Source organism: Brachypodium distachyon, chromosome 3, assembly GCF_000005505.3.
Source record: "Brachypodium distachyon strain Bd21 chromosome 3, Brachypodium_distachyon_v3.0, whole genome shotgun sequence".
NCBI classification, from domain to species: Eukaryota; Viridiplantae; Streptophyta; class Magnoliopsida; order Poales; family Poaceae; genus Brachypodium; species Brachypodium distachyon.
Genome location: NC_016133.3, coordinates 46,693,370 through 46,718,142, shown reverse-complemented (window position 1 = coordinate 46,718,142; position 24,773 = coordinate 46,693,370). Strand labels below are relative to the sequence as shown.

General features: G+C 48.1%; 1 protein-coding gene and 1 non-coding gene across 2 annotated transcripts; both read right to left on the bottom strand.

Annotated features, from left to right (window-relative positions):
- Positions 1-186: 186 nt before the first annotated feature.
- On the bottom strand, positions 187-3,714 carry LOC100822046 (protein ORANGE-LIKE, chloroplastic). Its single transcript, XM_003575031.4, has 8 exons — positions 3,418-3,714; positions 2,841-2,955; positions 2,617-2,730; positions 2,429-2,515; positions 2,208-2,284; positions 1,962-2,089; positions 1,748-1,854; positions 187-707 (listed from the first exon to the last, which is right to left on the bottom strand). Exons 1-8 carry the CDS (start codon positions 3,636-3,638, stop codon positions 630-632), a joined length of 927 nt encoding a protein of 308 aa, XP_003575079.1. The 5' UTR covers positions 3,639-3,714; the 3' UTR covers positions 187-629.
- Positions 304-383, bottom strand: TRNAL-UAG. Its single transcript has one exon. It is a non-coding gene; the product is annotated as a tRNA-Leu (tRNA).
- Positions 3,715-24,773: the final 21,059 nt, after the last annotated feature.

Sequence of the window (24,773 nt, the reverse complement as noted above, 5' to 3'; positions counted from 1 at the left end):
GATCTTCCACTGTAATGTTTGAGTGGATCCTGTACCGAGGAAGTACTATAGGGTTCCTCTGTTTTTCTTTTGTTCCAAAGGGAACCTAAGCCTGAACTCATGCAACCAAAGCAAAAGGGAGAGTCTTACGTCTTCTATCTACAACCAAGAACTTAATGTGTATATCGATGTAAGTTCTAAAAGGCATGACAGAAAGGAAAAATCTTATAAATACCCGCACCGGAAGTCCGGAAGATTAGTACAAAAGGCGATTATACATACAGGATTACAGATATAGAAAGTTAGAAATAAAAATAAAATGACTGACAGCTGTGGGATTTGAACCCACGCCCTTTCGGACCAGAGCCTAAATCTGGCGCCTTAGACCACTCGGCCAAACTGTCTTTGTCGAATATAACACATACGTAAATTACATGTCTTTATACCTGCAAACATTATTTGGTATAAAGTTCACAGGTATCTGGTAATGAACCCTGCGCCTCTGGTAAATCTGATGTAATCATGTAACGGGTTTCATCAATTCTAAGTGCCAGCTTCATCTCTCTAGAGTAGACAATAAGGACAGATTAAGACCCTAGCACAGCAACGGATAGAAAACGAAAGCATCACAAACTTCAAATTGCTCCGTACTAATCAAAGGGGTCTATGCGTGGGTCATGCTCGCTTGCCATGGCCATTCCTGTGCACAAGCATGTCGGGCACATCACCTGGAAAAAGATGGACATTTGTGAATAAGATAGCTTATAGACGGGTGAAACATTGGCATTACAATAATAAGAAGAGAGAATTCCATATTTGCCACTCAAATTTTGCCCAAATGCCACTTCAGAATTTTCTCGTTCCAAATTTGCCACTCAAATTTTGTATTGGGTACAAATATGCCACTACCGTAAATTGAATGCTAGTTGACAGTAAGAAATGAACAATTGTCAGTTAATTTCATATTGACCGAAATACCCCTGGATCCATGGGTTGAAGCAAACAAGCTTATAAATTTTTCACCCGGTTCCTAAATGTAACGCACGCAACTGTCCGATGTCCACGCCCTGGCGGAATTATCTGTTGTCGCGCGCCATTTGGCCGCAAACTAAAAAATCTCACCCGCCGTTTGCTCCCGTGCAGAAAATGTAGGTAGTTAGTTGCATGCATGCTCATCGGGCGTTGATAAATGGTCCAATTTTTTTCCTTGTGCTACTGCATGTGGCAGTTGAGATCGTGCGTGCGCTAGACTGGGCATGTGGCATTTCGGGTCGCACGGTCAGAAGTTGTGTTAATATTCGCGTTGGGCAATATAAGCCCCGTATAAAAAACGGAGGGTGTACTTTGTTGTAAAGGAAATCAACATACTACATAGAGGCAAAATTGTCTTTTCATCTTATACTTAACGGTCAACTAACGGTATTGACATATTTGTACCCAAGAAAATTCTGAGTGGCATTTGGGCAAATGGGCAAAATTTGAGTGGCAAATATGGAATTCTCTCTTATATGAAATGATCTGCATGACTTTCATGTTTTGTAGTCACAAATGAAGGTCCACAAAACGTTCGTAAAATAGTTAAGGGTTGCTAGTTGCCTAGCACTGAATTTAGGCACTGAGCATAGTTGCAATCCGCACAATCACCCTGACATTTAATCTACAGCCACTGCCTTCTTGGATATGATAGACCACTTGCTTATTTTTTAATCTAATCTTCTAAAAGGCACCAAACTGTGTATTGTGAAACACAATGAGATAAACATCATACCTTTCCAGCTCCTGAACAATTGGAACACCTTTCAGTTGTAGAAAGTGAAAAGCGTTTGGTGCTCAATAACATTTTGCTAGCAGAACAACGGGCACATGGCAAGTATCCTACAATGCAGAAGCAAGTTCAGATATGCGAATACAGTACAAAAAATAGGGATTTTTGCAAGGTTCTCCTTTTTGGGACAGATATTTGAAAAGGAATTCACTCATACCAGTCCCATGACAATATGTGCATCTTTTCTTCTCTTGTTGTCTCACATTTTTCACTTCAACCAACATTAAGGCTGAGATTACACCAACTGCACCACCTGAAAAGGATGCCACAATGGGATCCACCTGACTGAATAATAGCCAAGAAAACTGATTAGAACATTCTCAAAAGAAGAAGAAGAGAAAACTGATGAGAACATTTCTTTAAACATTAATCCAATAAAAGGACAAACGTTTCTTTAAATTACCTCAACTGAAGAGGCAAATACATGTTCCTTATAAAATCTTCATAAGACGTACCACCAAGCCCTAATTTCAGTTCAAGCTGCATCAAAAGATCAGTTTTTAGGAAGAGATACTAAATTACTTAGCAGAAGATGCTCTTGGAAAAACTATGGAGTACCAACATAGTTTTTTTCTGCAGTAACAAGTAACAACAAAGTTACAGAGAGATGAAGCTGGCACTTACTATTGGGGCTATCAAGCCTCCAAAAATGATTATCCCAGATATGAAAGAGAATGATGTCAAATAGAGTTGCTTCATTGTCTTCGGTGACTACTTCAGACAAAAAAAAGGGAATGAATATAACTAGGATGAACTCAAGAAGCCAAAATTCAGTCACTTTTGCGCATTAACTGAGGGCTGGTGATGGTCACCGTGTAAGGTAAAAATGGAATAGTAGATGGCATCTCAGGCATTTCATTTTCCTCGCTGCTGCCACCTCGGCTTTCAGCGGCTCTGATTCGTTGCTGCACCCGCAATCGTCTGACCTGAGAAAATTACCCATATAGAGTCGAGCCACAGTATGCAGTTTAATTAGCAAGCTGACCGTTTACTAGTAGAATTAGCAAAATGATAGTTACGTGTGCAAAACCGGCACCTCTTCCATTAAAAGGAATATTTTGTTACGGCGACTCTTTATGTTGTCTTGAATCTCTTGTGATTGCATCTGAATGAAGTCCTGTATTGTCTCTGGTCCTTCAATTATGCAAAAACTACAGAAGAGAACCATGAGCAAGCTCTTATAGATCTAGCGGGTTTCTGATTAAACTGAATTTACAGAGAAAGGTAGTGGAGATTACTCTGCTTAGCATTTCATAAGATCTAGCTATATAATACCTGCAGCTGTATATCAATTTATCAGCTTGGTGTAGAATTTTCTCACAGAAAAAAGCTTGGTGTAGAATTTTTGCTGTCTTTGTTAATCAATCGCTACTTTAGCCACTGTATAACAGGAAGCGGTGAATCTCTTCTTGGTCACCTTTTCTTGGTAAGTGAAACACAGTATCGTAGTACTATTAATTAAGCACAAACGGTGAATTCGTCGTACTAAGTGCTAATACCCTAAGTTCACAAAAAAAGTGCTAATAACTTAACAATCCTGTCCTTCCTTGCACTTCCTATAGAAATAAGGGGAATCTTCGATGACGATGAGGGGGCTAAGAAGGTAAGGCAACCTGGACGGGCTGCCGTCTCCGACCGCCCTGGAGTCGCCGGCGGAGGAGCACCGCCGCAGCATCGTTCGAGGCCTTGGCCCGGCGTCTCCACTCCTCCATACAGCGCGATGAGGCTCAACAGACCGCCAAGGGGAAGGAGCCACCGCTGAAACAAACAGGCGCTGGGTGACGGGCCTCGCCGATGGCGGGGAAGCCGCCGACGCGGCGAGGCAATACAACATAGCCGGCCCGCTCTCCTTCCGAATGAGCCACCCCCGGTGTGGCGCTGGGCGTATGGAACGAGGCGTTGCGACGATGGTTTTGGATAAACGCCGGGCGGTTCGGGTCCACGGGCCGTTTGTTTCGCTGCGGGATCCGACAAGGGGAGGAGGAGACAGTAGATGACAAACTGGGGGAGACGAAGCATCTCCTTGCACTGCATCGGCATTTTTGGGTGCGGACACGTACGGCGTCGGTGCTGTGGCCTGTGGGCGGCAATGAATCCGGCTGAGGCAATTGTTTCTCGTAAAATCAAAGCCTGTTGGGTTTTTTCTACGGCAAACCTGTTGTGTTTGATGGAGCTTTCTGAAACGTGTGGCACATATACTACTGCACGCTTGATCAAATGAGGCCGCTGGATGCTGCATACATGATCTTTATTGTCATCGTCGTTGTCTCCACACTGCAAGTGGCATCTGAAGGCCGAAGTTCTTACTTCGGCTTTGGCTTATGATATTCTCTGCCCGAGAACACAAGGGATGGTCATTCATGATTTCAATATTATTTTAGGCGGAAAATGTTACTAGTTGCCATTGTCTACTAAACCAAACCCTCCAAAATACTTGGACTGTACCAACACTCTGAGTTAGCAGGGTTGTATTATGTCTTACTTTAGCTTGCGTTAGTCTCTGCTTGAGAGTATAACGGATGGTCTCTCCTGAATTCAATGTTTTAGTCAAAAATTGTAACGTCCCAAAAATTTCAAATTCTTACATGTGCATTGCACTCATGAGCATCATGCCACAATTGCATATTTGAATTCAAATTTGAATCTCAAAAGGCTTTTAAAAGATTTTATTTCAATTTAAACCCTAGGGTTTTCACCCATTTGGACTTTCGATCTTTAAACCAATAGGATTTATCTATAAAAAAGGGTTTAATGCATAAATAAACTATCGCATAATTTTTAAATAATTATTTGGAGTTGAAAAACCATTTTATTTAAATAGTTATATAGCCCTAAAGGCATTTATAGGGCAAATGTATTTTTATATATTTTATTTTGAGGGGAAATTACTCTCAAAAGTTGAATCATGATAAAACATGATTTTACAAATTTTCTGGAATTTATTTGGACCAATGTGGAGTTCAAAATCTATCAAAGAAATGAGAAAAAGGGAAAAAGAAAAGGCTAAAAGAAAAAAAAGGAAGAAACCGGACCGAACCGGCCCAGTCCCGACCGCGCCCGAGCTAAACCGAGCCAGCTCGGTCCACGCGCGTGCGCCTGCAGCCACTGACAGGTGGGGCCCACCTGTCAGGGCGTTCGTCCCTGAAGGGAAAGCCTGCAGATCTCGCCGCCGCCATCACCGCGCAGCAAATTCCGATGCCTCCTCGCAACTTTCCATCCGCGGCGGTATATAGCGCGACGCACCCCCATTCTTTTCCCTCTTCCCTCGCTCTCAATCGTGCCCCCAGGCCGCCCGAATTCGTCGCCGTCGTTCGCCATTGTCGTCGCCGCCGCCGACCCAGTGAGACATCCTCACTGCCACTCGCCTCTCCCTCTTCCTCTCTTCTTAGTGCCCATTTTGACGCGCTCTATTCGGTGTTTGGTGCCGTGTAGCCCCGCCAACGACGACGAGCCGAAGCTCGCCGCCGCCGACGACCGGGGAGCTAGGCATCGTCATCTTCGCTTCCGAGGGAAACCGCCGCCCCCATCCACTTCGTCTCGTCGCGCCGGCCGTCATCGACTCCTTCCCGAGCTCTAGCGCTCGTTGGAACGCATGCACCGCCGCCCGCAGAGCCGCCGCCACCGTCACGTGCTCGCTGGAACCCTAATCCCCTCCGGAGGTGAGCAAGATGAGATCCCGACCGTCCGATTCTGTTCAACGGCTTAGATTAAAACAATTTAAGTGAACTGGTATGCTTAGATCTGGACCGTCCGATCGGTTTAAGTGAGATCCGACGGCCACGTTATGTTTTAACCCCCGAACCGGTACGCACCAATGGGATCACGCCACGTGTCCTCTAATAAAATGAAAAAAATTAAATCCCGGTTTAATTAAATGACAATTTAGCAGAAAAGCCCCCGAAACTTCAAACGTTCATATCTTTTAAACCGTTTGGCCAAATTTGATGATCCGCACCTTTCTGGAATCCTTAGGACTTGTAGAATCTTCCTAAACTGCCAAATTCAAATTTGAGTAACTTAACCACAGTAAATTTACAGAAAAGCATTTAATTCCATTTAAATCATATCTTTTAATTTATAAATCCTTTTTAATTGAAACCAGTGTCCAAATTTTTTTTAATGTCCTCTGTCCATTGGGATAGAAAAATAAGTATTTTGAATTAAATTATTTGGCTGATGCCAATGAAACTATAATTTTGGGTTTAATCAACTGTTTTTGCCTTTTTGTTTAAAACCCTAATGCATTTGTTTTAATTACCAATGCTTAGGATCAGTTGAACACCCAAATAAAATAAACCAAATGATGTCACATGCTTGCATCGCATCATGGCATATTTACCTTGTATTGGATTGTGTGTTTATATGTGTGTATGTTTGCTTCGTTTAGATTATCCGGAGAGCAACGTGTGTGTTGTGAAGAGTGCATATCAAACTACTGTGACAAAGGCAAGTTCACTTTGACCATCCACCTATTATTTTACTATGCACTAGATGTTTTATTAGTTGCATGTATAGGACTATTATTGTATTTATGCTAGCTATGAACTCCTAGTAGTATAGATTACCCCTGCCATTACATTTCCACCAATTGCCATCGCAAGTAGTTAAATTGCTATGCTATGTTAGTATACGTGGGAGGGAATCTCTATTACCATGAGACAGATAATGTGGAGTGATTTTGGAAACTTGGCAAAACAACCCCAATGAACAATCCTGGGTGGACTGCTTTGAGATGTTATGCGACGTCAGGTCCATTTCTATGGGTCCCTCTGAGTCGAGTCTCCGTGGATTCGGAGATGGATCGTCCATGGACGTCTCTTCCGTGGATTCAGGGAGCGCTTGCGTTGCAAATGTGGAATGCACCTGGGGTATCAGAGACTGGACTAGTTTCCTGTTTAGTAGCTTCCAGTACAACCACATGGTAATATGGGCTCTGCCAGGATGGATTTAAGACATATGATCCTGGATCCGAGGGATTGTGCAGATGTAGCCGTGTAGGTGGGAACGTAGGCCCTCAGGTGGTCTAGGTGATTATGGTCTAAAAATTCCTGTAATCGATGCCGTTGCTACTCTACCCTGAGGACAGCAAGGGATTAACACGTCGATTTCTGTGGGGAATGTGTACAACCTCTCGAAAGTGTCAAACTAAGTACTTAGCCGTGTCCCCGGTTACGGACAATCACGAGCAACTAGATATGGGGGCTGTAAGGAAGGTCTCACTCATTCCAATTTCTTAAATAAAATGAATGGTTTGAACAGGGTAGGAGCACTTGGTGTATCTACTCAATGTGCTCTAGGTTAATAGGAGCATGGGTGTTTCTACCCCGTGTCCAATAGTGATAAAACTATTTAATAAAATGATAGGATGATACATTGATGCTTTTATGCAATTAGCCAAACCTCACCTTGCCAAATACTGCATATACTTGACAGGATCTGTTATAACCCTTTTGTGAACTTGTCAATACATTCAATGTATTGACCCCCTAGTGGCTGCAACGTTTAAATGTTGCAGGTGAACCAGGTGAAGAGTGAGGTACGAATTGTTAGGGTTACGAGTTTACATTCCAACATGTTTCGACTGTGGAGTTATTATGGGACTCCTGTATCTTCTGCCTTCCGCTGCAAGATTTTATTTTCTCTTGAGCTAACCCATGAGGTTATGCAATATGTAAGATACTATTTAATTCTGGATCAATACGATGTAATATAATTTTGACCTTTGTATCTTGATATTACATTTTAAAACTGTGTGTGCTAGTGAGTCGATCCAGGGACTAGCATAGTAAGCACGGAGATCGAACCCATCTTAGGGGGGGGGGGGGGATCGCTTCAAAAATGTTAGCTCATGTCTGTTTCATGGCTCTAGATGTCCAACAAGGGCCCTGCATAAAGATAGAGGAGCAACCAAGATAACCTCAATAAATTGGGGGGTGTGCTAGTCTTTTTCCATAGGACTATATAAGTTGGGTGAGGGAAAAACCACATGCAAGGGGCTCACTTTAGATTATCCTCGCATCATCCCAAAAGGTCATAACAGCTTCAAGGGAGAAACACATCTCAACAATACATTTTTGTACTCACAGATCTCGGTCGACAGCCTTGATGATCTCTTTCCTGAGTTACCCGAACAACTCAAGGCTACATCAATACAAACCCACAAACATGTCTTGCTTTGGCTTATATGCTAGAGAACATAACGGACGGTTGCTCTTGAATTCAATATTTTAGTCGGGAAATGTTAGGTTCCACTCTCCACTAAACCAAACACTTCAAATACAATGATAACACCATTTATCTCTCCGTCACTTTCCCGTGCCGGCGTCCAACACCCTCGTCATATTGGTCTTGTGGGTCATATGGAAGCGGCGCAATCGCTGCGTCTTCCATGCTTGGACCCCTTCCAACCAGTTGCTCGCCAAATTCTCAAGGATCATCTCTACCTCTGGGTTCCTCGCTTCCCTCGCCGCTTTGCTGCCTCCCCGTCAGCTTCTGGTGTTCGTGTGGCGAAAGATCTTAATAGAGTGCCCCTCTCTATTGGCCACCTTTTCGTTGGCTAGTTTTGATCGTGTCAAGTTTTTTTGACGTTATGTCATGTACTCCCACACCGTTGACTGCTAGACACCACAAAAAATCAAATTGATGATTCAGAAAATCTTGCCGTGGTATCTGCCGACAGCCATGCCGAGTTTTTTTTATCGAGATCAAATTTATTCATCGTTTGAGGAAAAAAATTAGAATAATCGTTTGAGAAAATAAAAGATCCATGTAATGAAAACTGTTTTCTTTTTAGCGAATGTAGTGGAAACTTTTTTTTCACGAAAGATGAAGTGAAAGCTGGAAGGAAAAAAACAGGAATGCCCGAAAAACTGAAGCTTTTTTTTTGAGCGGTGAAAACACCGAAGCTCGTCCTCACATTACGAGAAGGGCCGGATACGAGCCTGGGCTCAAAATTCTCCAAAGAAGCCCATGGCCGGTTAGGCGAACACTACTCAAAATTCTGATAGATACCCGTTTACTACTATGATTCAGGAGTCTCGATTACAAGAATTTTGTAGCAAATTGGGGAAGAGAAATAAGAGAACAGCAAGGTGAGAACTAGATAAGGTGAAGTAGAGCCAGTTCTTCGTCGTCTCTCAAGATGCCGTCTTCGGATGGAGTTGGCTTCCTTAAGTAGCTCACTTAGTCCACTCTGGGCCTGCATAGCGCTTGGATGGAATTCGACGACGCTTCTCGTTCATGGGCTTGACAGGTGATTCCCTAGGCCCAATATGATCCACCAGCCCAACCTTGTCAATCTTCTCTGTAGCAGAGCTCCTCGCAGTAGGTGCCTCTAGATTAGGGATCATAACAGTTCCCCTTTCTTTAAACCCGGCTTGCCCCCAAGCCGGTGCATCAGCAAACCTGACTTTCAGAGCTGCTTCATCTTCTCATGTTGCCAGTTCAGCTGGCATATCGGTCCACTGAACCAAGACTTGTGGAACTGTGCTGGATCCTTTAGGCTGCTGACGACGATCCAGTATAACACTTGGAACACTGGGAACATCAGTTTGCTCAGGCAATTCAGTTAAGACCTTCTCCCCGTGGTTAGTGCCTTCTTCAACTGAGACACGTGGACCACCGGATGTATTTTAGCTGTTGCCGGCAACTGTAGCTTGTAAGCTGAGGCTCCAATACGCTGGATCACAGGATAAGGCCCATAGAAGCGAAACGACAATTTCTGATTTTCCCTTGTTGCCATGGAACGCTGGACGGTTTACTCTTTCAGTTTGCCCGTCTGTCTCTGGATGATATGTTGTACTGAATTTCAGGGTTGTCCCAGTCACACGAAAGAGTTCTTTCCAAAACAGACTAGTGAATATCTTGTCTCGATCAGATACTATGGAAACAGGCAATCCATGCAATTTATAGACTTGATCCATATAAGCCAGTGCCACAGTGTGGGCAGAAAAATGATGTTTTAAAGGAATGAAAAGGGCATACTTGGAAAATCTGTCGACCACCACCATGATACAGTCATAACCTAAAGAGTTTGGGATACCTTCAATGAAATCCATTGACACATGCTTCCATGCTTGGTCAGGAACTGGTAATGGTGCTAAGAGCCCTGGATATTTAACTCGCTCAGGTTTGGCATGTTGACAGATAGAACAGGTAGCAACAAATTCTTGAATTTCCTTTTTCATTCTGGCCCATGCAAACCGCCTCTTAATTCTATGATATGTCACAGCAAACCCAGAGTGCCCTCCCATAGCACTGCAACGAAGAGCTTTCAGAATCTTGAGTTTCACTTTAGATTGAGCATGAAGCCAAATTCTCCCCTTAAACTGAATCACCCCTTGTTTCAAGGAAAAGCGGCCCACTTGAGTTGACACAGCTAGTTCAGCCAGTAATTTCTTAGCTTTAGGATCTGCCAAATATTCTTGCATAATTTCATCTAACCAAGTGGGTTGACATTCAGACACTGCTAAAACCTCTTCATCTTGATGGGGAGCTCTTCTGGAAAGGGCATCCGCAACTTTATTCTCATGCCCCTTTTTATACAGAATTTTGTAATTCAGACTTAACAGCTTTGTCAGTGCTCTGTGCTACCAAGGAGTAGAGAGCCTCTGATCATCCAAATAGGTCAGAGCTTTTTGGTCACTTCTGATGATAAATTCACCCCTCTGTAAATAAGGTCTCCATTTATCCACTGCCATAAGGATAGCTAAACATTCTTTTTCATAGGTTGACAGTCCTCTGTTCTTGGGTCCTAAGGCCTTACTGAAGAAGGCAATGGGATGGTTCTGTTGCATGAGAACTGCTCCTATCCAATAATCACAAGCATCGGTCTCTATTTCAAAAGGCAATGTGAAATCTGGTAATGCAAGGACAGGTGCAGTTATCAAAGCCTGCTTCAATGTTTGAAAAGCTTCTTCAGTTTGGGAAGTCCACCCAAATACTGTCCCCTTTCTTAACAGATCAGTCAAAGATCTGCTGATTACCCCAAAATTCTTAACAAACCTTCTATAATAGCCCACCATACCCAAGAAACTCCTTAATTCCTTGACATTATGAGGAACAGCCCAGGTTTTAATTGTTTGAATTTTTCCACTGTCAGTTGAGACACCTTCAGCACTGATCTCATGACCTAAAAAGGCTAGTTTGCGCTGTGCAAACTTGCACTTAGAGAATTTGACCTTGAGATTATGTTGCTTAAGCACTTGAAAAACTTGCTGCACCAAAAACAAGTGTTGCTCCAGAGTCTTGGAATAGATCAAGATATCGTCAATAAAAACCAAGACTCCTTTTCTCAACCAAGGACCTAAAATGTTGTTCATGGTTCCTTGGAAAGTGGCTGGAGCACTTGTTAGTCCATAGGGCATCACCTTATATTCATAATGCCCTTGGTGAGTTTGAAAGGCAGTTTTAGATTCCTCCCCTTCTTTCATTCTAATCTGATGATACCCTGAGCGCAGATCCAAACTGGTGAAATAAGTAGCCCCAACAAGCTCATCAAGCAGTTCTTCCACAATAGGAATATGGTATCAATTCTTGATACTAATGGCATTGAGATGCCTGTAATCTACACATAACCTCCATGTCAAATCTTTCTTGGCAACCAACAACACTGGTGAAGAAAAAGGGCTTGAACCAGGTACAGTTACTCCATTAGCTAACATGTCAGAGATCTGCTTTTCTATTTCATCTTTTTGCTCAGGGTTGTACCTGTATGGCCTAACATTCACAGGCTGTGCTCCAGGAAGAAGAGGTATAGAATGATCAAACTCCCTCGCAGGAGGTAGCCCTTTGGGCTCGTCAAACACATCTGAAACTGATTCTCTTTCTGCACTTCACTAAGGAAAATGCAACAAGGAATTGATTGATTGGTATCCCAACTAGCTAGCTTTTTATCACTGATCACCTCACAAGAATCCAACTGTGGAAGTAACCCTTGAAGTTTAACAGTTCTGCCATTGTGTGGTATGATAATCCACTTCAGATTCCAGTCCACTTGCATTGGGCCATGCTTCTTTAACCAATCCATTCCAATAATCACATCATAGCAGTCAAGTGGTAAAGTTTTGAAATCAGTGTTGAAAGTACTGCCCTGGCACTTCCAAGCACACTGAGGAAACTAGGAATGCCCTTGTAAAACTCCTCCCCCAGCCACTCTGACATGTACAGTTTTCTCCAATGGCTCACCACCTGTCAGCTTATGTCCCAAGTCCTCACTAATGAAGCTAGTTGAGCTGCCAGAATCCACCAGAATAATAACATCAAACTGCTGCACCTTGCCCAATGACCTCATAGTCATGTTTCGTTCAATACCCTTTAGAGCATGATCAGAGAGAGATAATAATTCTTCCTCTTCAGATTCTTCAGTGTCCACAGTTATTGGAATTTCTTCAGATTCATCAATTTGCAATTACTGCAACAGTTCTTCCACCACATGCAACTGAACTGTTTGGCCACACTTATGACCAGGATTCCTCTTAACTCCACATGTAAAACACAACCCCCGAGTGCGACGATATGCTCTGAGTGTGTTTACATTCTCACCAACATTGTTGACTCTAGCAGCATCCATGCCTCTACGGTCATCAGCAACTGTTATCCCTTTTGGTACTTGTGCTGGTACAACAGTGGTAGCAACAAATTTCTAAGAGTTCTTAGCCCAATTTGAGGGATCCAAGCGATGATTATCCTTGCGCCGTAGGCTATCCAGCACCTCCTCCTACAATATAGCCAGAGAACCCGCAGTATCCAGATCGTCGGGACGTTGAATAATGAGAACAGTACGAATTTCATCTTTCAGCCCATCAATAAAAGTGGTGGTGAAGATTTCATGATCGATGGTGGAGTTATGAGCTAACATCTGATGCATTAACTCATTAAAATTTTCTATGTACTCATGGACACTACCTTCCTGTCTAATGTGAGTTAACTTGCGTATGAGGTTTTGAAACTGATTACGCCCAAACCTATCACACACAAATTCACAAAATTCATTCCAATTCATGTGTTCAGTCTTATGCTCTACGGACTGCAACCATAGCGCTACCGGTCCAGTGAAATACAGAGTGGCAAAATCCTTCCACACATACTCACTAGTTTGACAGAGGTGGAAATAGTTCTCACAATTCCTCTTCCACCACTTAGGATTATCACCATCAAAGGTAGGGAACTCAATACGACTACCCAGATTGCCTAATATTGTGCCACTACTTCCCTCACCAACACTAAAATCAAGCACACGATTCGCCGGGGTAGAATTCGAAGGAAGCTGAAACGTACCATTGCCTGGAGGCTCAACGTGAGGCCCCGGGTGTTCCATTGGTTTGCCGTGCCTGTCGTACCAGGGGCCCACGGGGTCCCACTGATACGGGACGCGTGGGTCGCCAGTGACGAAGCCCCGTCAGGAAGGCCTCCCGGGAAGCAATGGGCCTGGGAAGCCTGCCTCAAGGAGACGGTCCTTGGTGAAGGCGAAGCTACGGGCCAGAATAGAAGAAGCTCCCGGGAACCCGGTCCTGGGAAGTGGAAGAAATGCCTCCCGGCAACTAGCCGGGTGCGCTAGCCGGGAAGGGGCACCCTAGCAACCCACGCTCGGGCATGCAGGCGGGGCCCCCAGAATAGTGAAGACAGGACAAGACGGCGGGCACAGTGCATTTAATGCACCGACAGGAGTCTTATCAGCAGGCCTAACTTGCTTAGCAAGGCTAGGGCGACTACTCTACGAACCATTTTTTCTACCGTGTACAGTGGACCGGGCGCTGCATGGCGTCCAACGTGAATCAGCGGGAGTGTTTTTCATGTGGTTGTGACACGCGTCTAGGACACGTGTCGTGTTGCACGCATTGGCACTTTTGGTATTCACTTGTCTATAAAAGGAGGACCGATGCCACCGGTCAAAGGGTTCCGACCAGTCTTAGTTTGAGCCCTAGTTAGAGTCATCGCCAAGTATCTCCCCGGAACTCCCGGGACACTTTGTAAGCCACATACGTAATGTTGAATATAACAAAAAAGCAGGACGTAGGATGTTACACCTCCGGGTGGCCCGAACCCGGGTAAATTCGCGTGTCAACACTTCGTGTCTATTGTCATGCCGGCGATTGCCGGAGCAATCGCCTCGCCCTCTATCGAACCAAAAAGGGGGTGCTCGGCATCCTCGATGTCGGACACCCGTGCTCCAACATCTGGTGCGCCAGGTAGGGGGGCGTGCAGAGAGCTTCGGGTGCCGCCGGCGTCATCGTCTTCAACACCAGCTTCTTCATCTACGACATCCTCAACGACTAGCTCGCCATGTCCCCCAAGAAGGCAGACGAGATCCGGGTCGACCTGCACGACACCCTCACCATGCGCACTCGATCCCACTACGCCGCGCGCGCGTCGCAAGCACAAGGGGACCAGTGGTCCCCTCCACGGCCGCAGCAGCAGCCGCAGCTGCCCCCTCCACCTCCTTGGCCGTCGGTGGACAACCGACTGAGGGGGCCTGTGGCGCCTAGCGCCGAAGCCAGCCGCGCGAGCGACCACAATGTCACGCGCGCCTGCCCGCGAGTGCGCCACGACCACAGCACGTCGCGTGCGACGCCAACGGAGTCTTGCCCCACACATCCGAGGGCACCGGGTGACAAGGCGGAGGGCAGTTGGTCGGAGAACCGGCAGCCTCCCGCCCAAAACCCAGCGGAAGCTATCATTGCCGCGCGTGTCATGGTGCGCTACGAGCCACCGCAAGGCACACCGACGCATGACGCGTGGAGTGCGGAGCTGGACGCGCTCCTCGCGCTCGCTGCCCAACAGCCGCAAGGCGAGGGCGGCCCAGACGGTTCGGGCCGGGGACAGAACCCGCATGGCCCCGCAAGTTCCGAGCGCCGACGCTCGAGACGTACGACGGGACCGTGAATCCCAAGGACTTTCTCCTGACCTACACGTTGGGCATGCACGCTATCGGTGCCGACGACAAAGTCAGCGCCAACTGTTTCCCGATGGTCCTCAAAGGATCAACGAGGACTTGGTTGCTCAACCTGCCCGCCGGGTCCATAGCTTCTTGGGCTAACCTGCGCGAGCAGTTCGTGAACGCGTTCCAGGGCAGCTACAAGCGCCCGGGAACCATGGCGGCACTGCACGCGGTAGTGCAGAAACCGGGGGAAACGTTGCGGGACTTCACCAACAGGTTCTCCAACCTCTCCTACTCCATCCCTGAGGCGGAAGCGGCCCCCATCATCAACACGTACGCCATCAACGTCCGTGACCTGAAGATGCGTGAGAAGCTGAACACGCACCGGATGCGGATTACAAGGGATCTCTACGCTCTCGCGCACTAGTGCGCGATGGCCGAGGAAGGGCACTTGGCGCCCGAGTTTGCCGCCAAAGCAGCGGCAAACCCACCCGAGGGCTCCGGGAAGAAGGGCTCCCGGAAACGTGGCGGGAAGCAAGTGCTTGCCACGGAGCCGGGGGTTCCCCAGAGTCCCACCAAGAAGGCGGCGGCGGTGGGAGCATCGGGTAGCAAGCCGGTGGTGGCCGCGCGCTGCCCCATCCACCCCAACACCACCCACGACGCGCAGGACTACCGCACTCTCCAGACCATCAAGGAGAAGCGCGAGCAGCGCCCCGAGGAGTGCCGCGCTACCGGGGCTTGCTTCAACTGCGGGGACATCGGGCACCTCTCCCGGGATTGCCCGAACAACCCCCGCAGCGGAGCAGGCCGGGGCAGAGAAGCGGCGATAAAGGAGAACCCGAGGGGGGTCGCGGTCAAGCCCGTGGCGGCAAGGACCGTCCTCCCCGGGGACACGACAAGCCTCGCGCCGAACAGCGTGAGGATGACTGCAGCGCCGACGCCGACGAGCCCGGCTTCCAGGAGCCTCACGACGTCGCCTGCATCCACAGGGGAGCATACGCTCTCACGTCTCACGCTGCCATGAAGCGGCTTACGCGTGAGGTCTGCGCCCTCCTCCCCAGCGTGGAGGCGCAGTAGCCGTTGAAGTGGTCGCATGTGCCGAGCACCTACAACTCGGACGATCACCCGATCCGTCCCTTGGGTTCAGGGGTACTCCCCCTCGTGGTGTCGCCGATCATAAACAATGTGACGGTGACCAAGATACTGGTGGACAGCGGGGCAAGCCTCAACCTGCTGTCCGCCAAGCTGGTGGAGAAGCTTCAGCTGCCCCTGGAGCAGATGAAGCCCACCAACCCGTTCCAGGGGATCAACCCCGGAGTGGTGCAGTCCATGGGGCGAATCATGCTCCCGCTGACATTCGGTTCCCGGGAAGCGTTTCGGACTAAGCACATCGTTTTCGATGTAGCTCACACCCCGTTGCCGTACAACGGGATCATTGGTCGGCCAACGCTGATCAAGTTCATGGCGGCAACCCATTGCGCCTATGGTGTGATGAAGATGTCGTCAGCATACGGCGTACTCTCCATCAAGTGCGACCTGAAGGATGCTGCTTGGTGCGTGGGCGAGGTTGTGAAGACCTCCGCAGTGGCGGATCCCGTCGACTATGACGTTGTCGGGAACGAGAATCCACTTGCGGGTGAACAACCCGCACAAAAGAAGGCACGAGCCGCTCCCGGATCGGACGCCGGGGGCAGCTCCCGCTTCAGCCCGCGTGTCAGCAAGGGCGCGAAGCTGAAGCAGGAGGGCACCAAGGTCAAGAAGGTGTCCCTGCATGTTGGCAACGAGGCACGCACCGTCTCCATCGGTGCGAGCCTCGGCGACAAATAGGAAAGCGCCCTCGTTGCCTTCCTCCGGGAGAACTCTGACACGTTCGCTTGGGAGCCGTCAGACCTTTCCGGAGTCCCCAGGGAGGTGATCGAGCATCGGTTGACGGTGCGGCCAGATGCGCGGCCCGTCAAGCAGAAGGTTCGCCGGCAAGCACAGGAGCGTAAGGACTTCATCCAGCAAGAAGTGGAGAAGCTCAAGAACGCCAGGGCAATCAAGGAAGTGTTGTACCCAACTTGGTTAGCAAATCCTGTTGTAGTCCCTAAGGCTGGAAATAAATTTCGCATGTGTGTAGACTTTACTGATTTTAATCGTGCATGTCCCAAGGACCCCTTCCCTGTATCCCGAATCGATCAAATATTAGATTCTACAGCAGGTTATGAGTCTTTGTACTTTTTGGATGCCTTCTCTGGCTACCATCAGATTAAGATGGCAGTCGAAGACGCGGAGAAAACAACGTTTATCACCCCGGTTGGCTGCTACTGTTACACGTGCATGCCTTTCGGGCTGAAGAACGCGGGCTCGACATTTCAGCGCGCCCTGCGCAAGTGTCTGGGACCCCAACTAGGTCAGAATATCGAGGCCTACATGGACGATATCGTCGTCAAGTTACGGCGTAGGGACTTGCTCGTCGGCGACCTGCAGGAGACGCTTAACAACCTCCGTAGGATCAAGCTCAAGCTTAAACCTGAGAAGTGCACGTTCGGTGTTGTCTCAGGGCACTTGCTGGGCTTTCTGGTATCTCACAGGGGAATCGAGGCCAACCCACAGAAGATTTAGGCGATCGAGAAGATGGAGGCACCCCGCAAGGTTAGAGACGTCCAGCGCCTCAACGGGTGCGTTGCGGCGCTTGGGCATTTCATCTCAAGGCTGGGCGAGCGAGCCCTGCCTTTCTTCAAGGTGATGAAGAAGAAGGGTCCAATCAATTGGACTCCCGAGGCGGAAGCGGCGTTCCAGGACTTAAAGCAGTACCTGAAATCACTGCCGGTCCTCGTCGCCCCCAAGCCGGGCGAGCCATTGCTGCTATACCTGGCAGCGACGGATCAGAGGGTGAGCTCTCTGCTCAGTCCCGGGGGCTTAGACAGAAGGGCCGGGGGCTCCCGGCGGTCCGAAGGAACCCCCGGCTACCGTCTCTGCCCCTGGATCCGAGGGACAGCCCATGCAGGCTGCCCCCCGCAAGCGGCTAGTGCAGCATCCCGTGTACTTCGTCAGCACGGTGCTACACGATGCCCGGGTACGGTACCCGCAGGTCCAGAAGCCTCTGCTTGGGATCCTGGTCGCTTCAAGAAAGCTGTGCCATTACTTTCAGGCGCATAGCATCACGGTGGTGTCGGGGTTCTGCCTAGAAAGGGCCCTCACCAACCGTGAAGCCACCGGGAGGGTGGCCGAGTGGAGGATGGAGCTGGCGGAATTCGGGCTGCGTTTCGCAAACACCAAGAGCATCAAGAGCACCACTCTCACCGACTTCGTCGCGGAGTGGACATCGACGGGCATAGAGAAAGAAGAGCCGGAAGCGAGCCTTCCCGGCAGATTGGACGAAGGGTATTGGGTCATGTACTTCGACGGCGCCTTCTGCTTGCAGGGCACTGGTGCCGGAGTGGTGACCGAGTCGCGCACTGGAGATCAGCTCAAGTTCGTAATACAGCTCGACTTTGCCAACTCCACCAACAACACAGCAGAGTACGAGGGACTACGTGCCGGGCTGCGTGCGGCGATCGCACTCGACATCAAGAGTTTGGTTGTTCGCGGGGACTTCCAACTCATGATCAACCAGGTAAATAAGGACTACGACTGCCCCCAAATGGCAGCGTACGTAGAGGAAGTGCGAAAATTGAAGTCCAGGTTCAAGGGACTTCGGTTTTGAAGCGACCGCCCCCGTAAAAGGGTTCGATCTCTGTGCTTTAGTGCTAGTCCCTGGATCGACTCACTAGCACACACAGTTTCAAGATGTAATATCATAGAACAATGGTCTCAATATTACAACGTATCATCCAGAATATATAAAAGGGTACTTACAACTCGCATAACCTCACGGGTTAGCTGGAAATAAAGCAATTGTTTAGCAGCGGAAAACGGAAGATACAAGGGCACATCAACACCACGGTGAGAGCGTGTTGGAATGTAGGCCCGTAACCCAAACATGCAGAACGTACGTCTTACTCGTCGTCGGAGCTTCCTGCATCATTAGACGATGCAGCCACTAGGGTCAATACATTGAATGTGGGCGGTGCGGAAGGCTTCTTGGAACATTTCCCATGTGACTTCTTCCATGGGTGTGGTAATCTGATAAGTCTCCCACCAAGCTGCGGCGGGTCCTTCAAGCAGGTGAGCGGCAAACCTCACCTTGTCAGCTTCATTGCACCCAACTGTCACTAGGCATTTGCTCACAGAACGGAGCCAATCATCAGCTACAATCGGTTCCGGGGAGCTGGTGAATGTTGGTGGACGCAGCCTCAGAAACCTGGTTAACATGTCCACTTGAGGTGGTGGGTTGGGGTTCTGGTTGTTGTGGTTGTTGTTGTTGTTGTTGTTGTTGTTGTTCATCTGCTGGGTCAAGGCTTGCAAAATCTGAGTCTGTGCAGCCAGCAGTTGCTGCATAGTGGCGTTGTTGTCCTGACCCTCCTCATTGTTGTCGGCACTGCGGTGGGTTTCACGTCTCGGCGGCATCTGTTTTGGGACAGCATAGATGAGAAAATAGATAGACAGGATCTAAGAGAAAACTAAGCCCCACAACACAAGCAATACAACAGTTCAAACAACAAGCATAACACAAGCATGACAATTCAATCATGAAACAAGTCATCTATAAAACAAGTAAAATCATTTACTAGGATTTTAACATCCAAAACGAATAGTTCACCAGGCGTACCAGCCTAAACACAAGTGTAGAGTTGCAAATAAACACACGAATCTACATTGCCATACCAAAACGACGGCATGGTCAATGACTAACACGATAACGAATATAGTATAATAAATAGTCCAGCGGCTCTAAACTGAAACTAAGGAAGTGAGAGGAAATTGGTGTTCCCGGAGTTCTTCGCCCTGGAACGGGTGCGGGTGGTAGGTGTGTCCATCTCCTGCGCCTCCTGAGGTTCCTCCTCCTGTGGCTTCATCTCCTCGTCCTGAGGGGGTGGCGGAGCTTGTGCTGGTGCAGGTGCAGGGTTGGCATTGTTGACCTGAGCTTGGAGCTGATCATACTGAAGTTGTAGGAGATCCTTCTCGTACATAATCTGCTCCATGATCGCGTGCATGTTCAGGATAACATCTCCCCTGCGGTTCACCTCGTTTGTCTTCATCGTCAGTTGACCTTGGAGTATCCCCACCTGGTCTTCAGCTATGTCTGTACGGGTCATCTCGTTGTAGAGACTCTTTCCTATGTCCACCATGTTCTGCTCCAGAGCTTGAAATTGAACATCCTCCATGTGCGGATCCTCGCCTAGGATTTCCAGTCCCACGGCATTCCCGCCAACAACTCGCCTTCCGAAGCTACGGAAGACAGAGTCCGGAGGCAGTTCATCATGGTACGCCTCGCACACACGGGCTATCGCATGTTGCATGGCGAACTGGAGTCCCAGCATGAAGTCGGGGTAGCGCACGGAGTAGGTGATGTCGGGCGTCAATGGAACAACAGTCCGTCCCTTGATCTCCGTGTCGATCTCCCAGCGGCGTGCACCTCCCTGAGATCCCACCGGCTCAGCACGTCCTCGGAAACAAGGTGCTGCCAGGTGTAGTGTCGTGCACAAAGTAGCAAGCTGCCTCCCAAACGGGATGTCGTCGTCAACTGTCGGGTAATGGACGTGTGTGAAAGGTGGCTCATCTCCGAAATTTGGTGGTCCATTCATCTACAAGATTGATGGTGGGGAAAAAGAATTAGTCACATGATCAAGTAGGTGGATGCATAAAGGTAATGATGACAATGTGAGGTGTATGTTATGCAAACAAGACGTATGATTGTAATAGTGGAAATCATGATATTGTAGTATGAGGTGTAAATAAATGCATATAAAATCTTTAGATGCAAGTGGATGAAATAAAATACAAGTAGTACATATGCATTGGACCTTGGTATAATTGCAAGTGTATATGATTATGCATGTATCTCAATATGCAAATTTAGAGTGGTATGAAATGCATAGAACAATCCTATGGTCTCTTTTAGTCTAATCCATGCTAGGGTCACGTTCCTACAGGCAACACAATGCTCTGATACCATCTGAAGCGACCGCCCCCGTAAAAGGGTTCGATCTCTGTGCTTTAGTGCTAGTCCCTGGATCGACTCACTAGCACACACAGTTTCAAGATGTAATATCATAGAACAATGGTCTCAATATTACAACGTATCATCCAGAATATATAAAAGGGTACTTACAACTCGCATAACCTCACGGGTTAGCTGGAAATAAAGCAATTGTTTAGCAGCGGAAAACGGAAGATACAAGGGCACATCAACACCACGGTGAGAGCATGTTGGAATGTAGGCCCGTAACCCAAACATGCAGAACGTACGTCTTACTCGTCGTCGGAGCTTCCTGCATCATTAGACGATGCAGCCACTAGGGTCAATACATTGAATGTATTGGCAAGATTCACTAGGAGTTATACCAGAGCCTACCAAATATATGCATAATGTGGTAAAGTGAGGTTCAAGCTATTTGCATAAAAGTTTTGTTATTGAATCCTATCTTTTAATCAAATAGAATTTTATCACTATTGGACACGGGGTAGACACACCCATGCTCCTATTATCCTAGAGCACATTGATGTGGATTCATCAAATGCCCCTACCCTGTTCAACCATTCATTTTATTTAAGAAGTTAGAATGGGTGAGACTTTCCTTACAGCTCCACATCTAGTCGCTCAAATTGTCCGTTGCCGGGGACACGGCTAAGTACTTAGTTTTGACGCTCTCGAGAGTTTGTACACATTCCCCACAAGAAACCGACGTGTTAATCCCTTGCTGTCCTCAGGGTAGAGTAGCAACGGCATCGATTACGAGATTTTCAGAGGTAATTCCCTAAACCACGAGAGAATCACGCTCCCCCTACACGGCTACCTCAGTACAATTCCTCGGGTCTAGGTTCATACAACTTACTCTTGTCTCGCCAGAGCCCATATAGCATTGTGGTTGTACTAGAAGCTTCTAAATAGGAAACTAGTCCAGTCTCGGTTACCCCAGGTGGCATTCCACATTTGCAACGTAGGCGCTCCCCGAATCCACGGGAGAGACGTCCATGGACGATCCATTCCTGAATTCCACAGGAACTCGACTCAGAGGGACCCATAGAAATGGACCTGACGCCGCTAATCCTCAAAATCTTCAAAGCTGCCCACCCAGGACGGTTCATTTAATTAATTGTTTTGCCTTACATCTAACAAAATCATTTCATATCGCCAAAGGCATAACAATATCATAATGTAGTTATTTCCCCTACGATACTACCATAGCCTAGCATTCAACTACAATCGATGGCAATTTTGTTGCAAGGTAATGGCGAGGGTAACCTATACTACCCGGGATTTATAGCTAGCATAGAAGTACGAGTAATATTCCTGATGCAACTAATAAAACATCTAGTGCATAGTAAAATATTTAGGAGAATGATCAAAGTGAACTTGCCTTGTCCAAAGTTGTGGTAGTTCTCACACTCTTCGCAACAACAATGCTTACACTCCACACAATCTAAAATGAAAGGAACACACACAATAAACACAACATTCAATACAAAAACCATGCCATGATGCACATGCTATGCTGATGCACACAAAGGTTACCTCTAAGGTAAGAAGCTTCGTTTCTGTTTTGAAAAGTTTTTCAAATGGTTTGGACAGATTATACAACATCAAAGTGGTAATTAATATGCAAGAAACATGGATAGTGTTTAAAACAAAAGATTTTGCGGCTTTTGTAACATAGAGCAATATTTAACTTGCATGCCATGATTATACACAAAATAATTTCTTTTCTGGTCCTAATGGATAGAGAACGAGTTTAAATAATTTTATAGCAAGCTAACATGCTCAAAACTATTTTGAAACAATTCATTTGAAATTTAAACCATAAACCACCATTCTGTAAATAGCTACTGTCTAAGTTATTCAAAACTGAAAATAAACAGCGCCAAAATATTCTACACGTTGCGACGATTCCAGAAAGGTGTGGATCGTAAATTTTGGACAAACGGTTTAAAAGATATGGGGTTTTGAAGTTGTAGGGGCTTTTCTGCAAAAGTGCATTATCCACTTCGGCCGAATAAAAAAATAAAATAAAATAAAACAAAAAACTCGCCACGTGGCGAAACCTGACTGGCCCGGTTCTAGGGTTCCGGCCGGCGGACGAGCTCGGCGGCGGCGGCGCGGGCAGGCGGCGCGGGGCGGCGCGGCGCGGGCGCGGGCCGGCGGCGCGGGCGAGTGGCGGGGGCGCGCGCGCGGGGCGGCTGCGGGCGGCGCGGGGTAGTGCGGCGCGGCAGGCGGCAGGAGCGCGCGGAGGGCGGCCGGCGGCGGCGGGCACGGCGCAGCGCGCGGGGCGGCGCGGGATCGCGCGGTTGGCCGGAGGCGGCGCGGGCGCGGGAGCTCGGGCGGCTTGGGGCGCGCAGGCGGCCGGAGGTGGGGAAGACGGGCGGCGAACGGCGGTGCGCGGACGGCGTCCAACCTCGAAACCGAGCGCGTCACCGGATGTGCTAGGGAGAGGGGAGAACGGGAAGGTGGCCGGGGATGGGAGAAGCTCACCGGAGCGGCGACAAAACGCGAAGAACGGCGGCGTCCGTGAAGAACTTCGGCGAGAAATTAAATCCTAACCGATGCGAAATTGGGCGAGCGGTTTGGGGGAATTGGTAGAGGAGTTCAGGGGCTTCGATATGACGCGCGGGGTTTCGGATTTGGTGGTTCGTGCGCGAAGAAATCGGAAGTGGAGTCGTGGGCAGTTCGCGGGTGTGCGTGGCCGGATTTTTCGGACGGAGGTTGAAGATGACGCGTGGGTCCCACCGGTCAGGGAGGGTGGCCGGCCGGTTCGGGCCGGGCCGGTTCGGTTCGATCCGGTCCGGTCCGGTTTGACCGGTTCGGTCCGGTTTTCCTCGGTTTTTCCTTTTCTTTTATCTATTTTCTGTTTTTGAACCTCAAAATTGATTCGGAGCTCCAAATCACTCCAAATAAAATGCAACAAAATTTGTAAAATCATATTTTCATATGATCTAACTTTTGGAGCAAGAATTTTCTCAAAATAAAATATTTAAAAATACATTTGCCTATAAAATGGCTTTTAGGGCCCTTAGGTTATCAAAACAAATTATTTTTCAAAATACTTTCAAAAGCCAATTAGGGGATAGCTATATATATGCATTAAATCCCTTTTTACCACAATACCCTCATGGGTTAAAAATGCAAATACTCAAGAGCAAGATCAAAGCCCAAAATCAAATAAAAGCATTTTTGCAAAAGGGGTTTTCTGGGCAAACTTTAGGGTTTTGAAAGTGATCAAATGCAAGGGTGACATGATGCTTATGATATGCAATGCATATGAAGAATTTTGAAAAATTGGGATGTTACAGAGCACGTGAAGCGCAAGGACAACTTTGTTGCAGATGAACTGTCCAAATGGGCGGCGGAACACAGCAAGGTGCCTCCTGGGGTGTTCGTGCAGAGGCAGTCAAAGCCCTCTGTCGACCCCAAGACGGTTGCCGGGGAAGCCCCTCCGGCAACTCAAGGTGACCCTGCGGCTGTGGGGGATCATGCCGCCAAGTTGGTGGCATACACTAGCCGGGAACCACCACCTTGGGGACGGGTATTATTCGTTGCCTCAGGGACGGGACCCTCCCGGAGGAAGACGTTGCAGCGGAGAGAGTAGCCCGGCAAGCTAAAATGTACGCCCTGGTGGACGGGGAACTCTACCGGAGGCGTCCTAGCGGAGTCATGCTCCTCTGCGTGCCCCAGGAAGAAGGCCGCACGTTGCTGGAGGATATACATCGAGGCACATGCTCGCACCATGTGGCCTCCAAGGCACTAGCTGGGAAAGCATTCCGGCACGGCTTTTACTGGCCGACAGCACTAGCCGATGCCGAGCAATTAGTTAAGACCTGTGAAGCGTGCCAGTTTCACGCCAAGAAGAGAAACAACCTAGCACAAGCCCTGCAAGTCATCCCGTCCTCGTGGCCGTTCGCGGTCTGAGGGCTGGACATCGTCGTCAAGTTGCCGAGAGCAGTGGGCGGCTACGAGTACTTGCTCATAGCCATCGACAAGTTCTCGAAGTGGATCAAGGTGGAGCCTGTCCG

Excerpts from the sequence above, each read along its gene's own strand:
- LOC100822046 (XM_003575031.4), bottom strand. The coding sequence starts at position 3,638 with ATGTTGTATTGCCTCGCCGCGTCGGCGGCTTCCCCGCCATCGGCGAGG. Across the intron at positions 2,956-3,417 it reads GGAGACGGCAGCCCGTCCAG|TTTTTGCATAATTGAAGGAC; the intron begins GTTGCCTTACCT and ends TCTCTTCTGTAG. Across the intron at positions 2,090-2,207 it reads TATTTGCCTCTTCAGTTGAG|TCAGGTGGATCCCATTGTGG; the intron begins GTAATTTAAAGA and ends GCTATTATTCAG.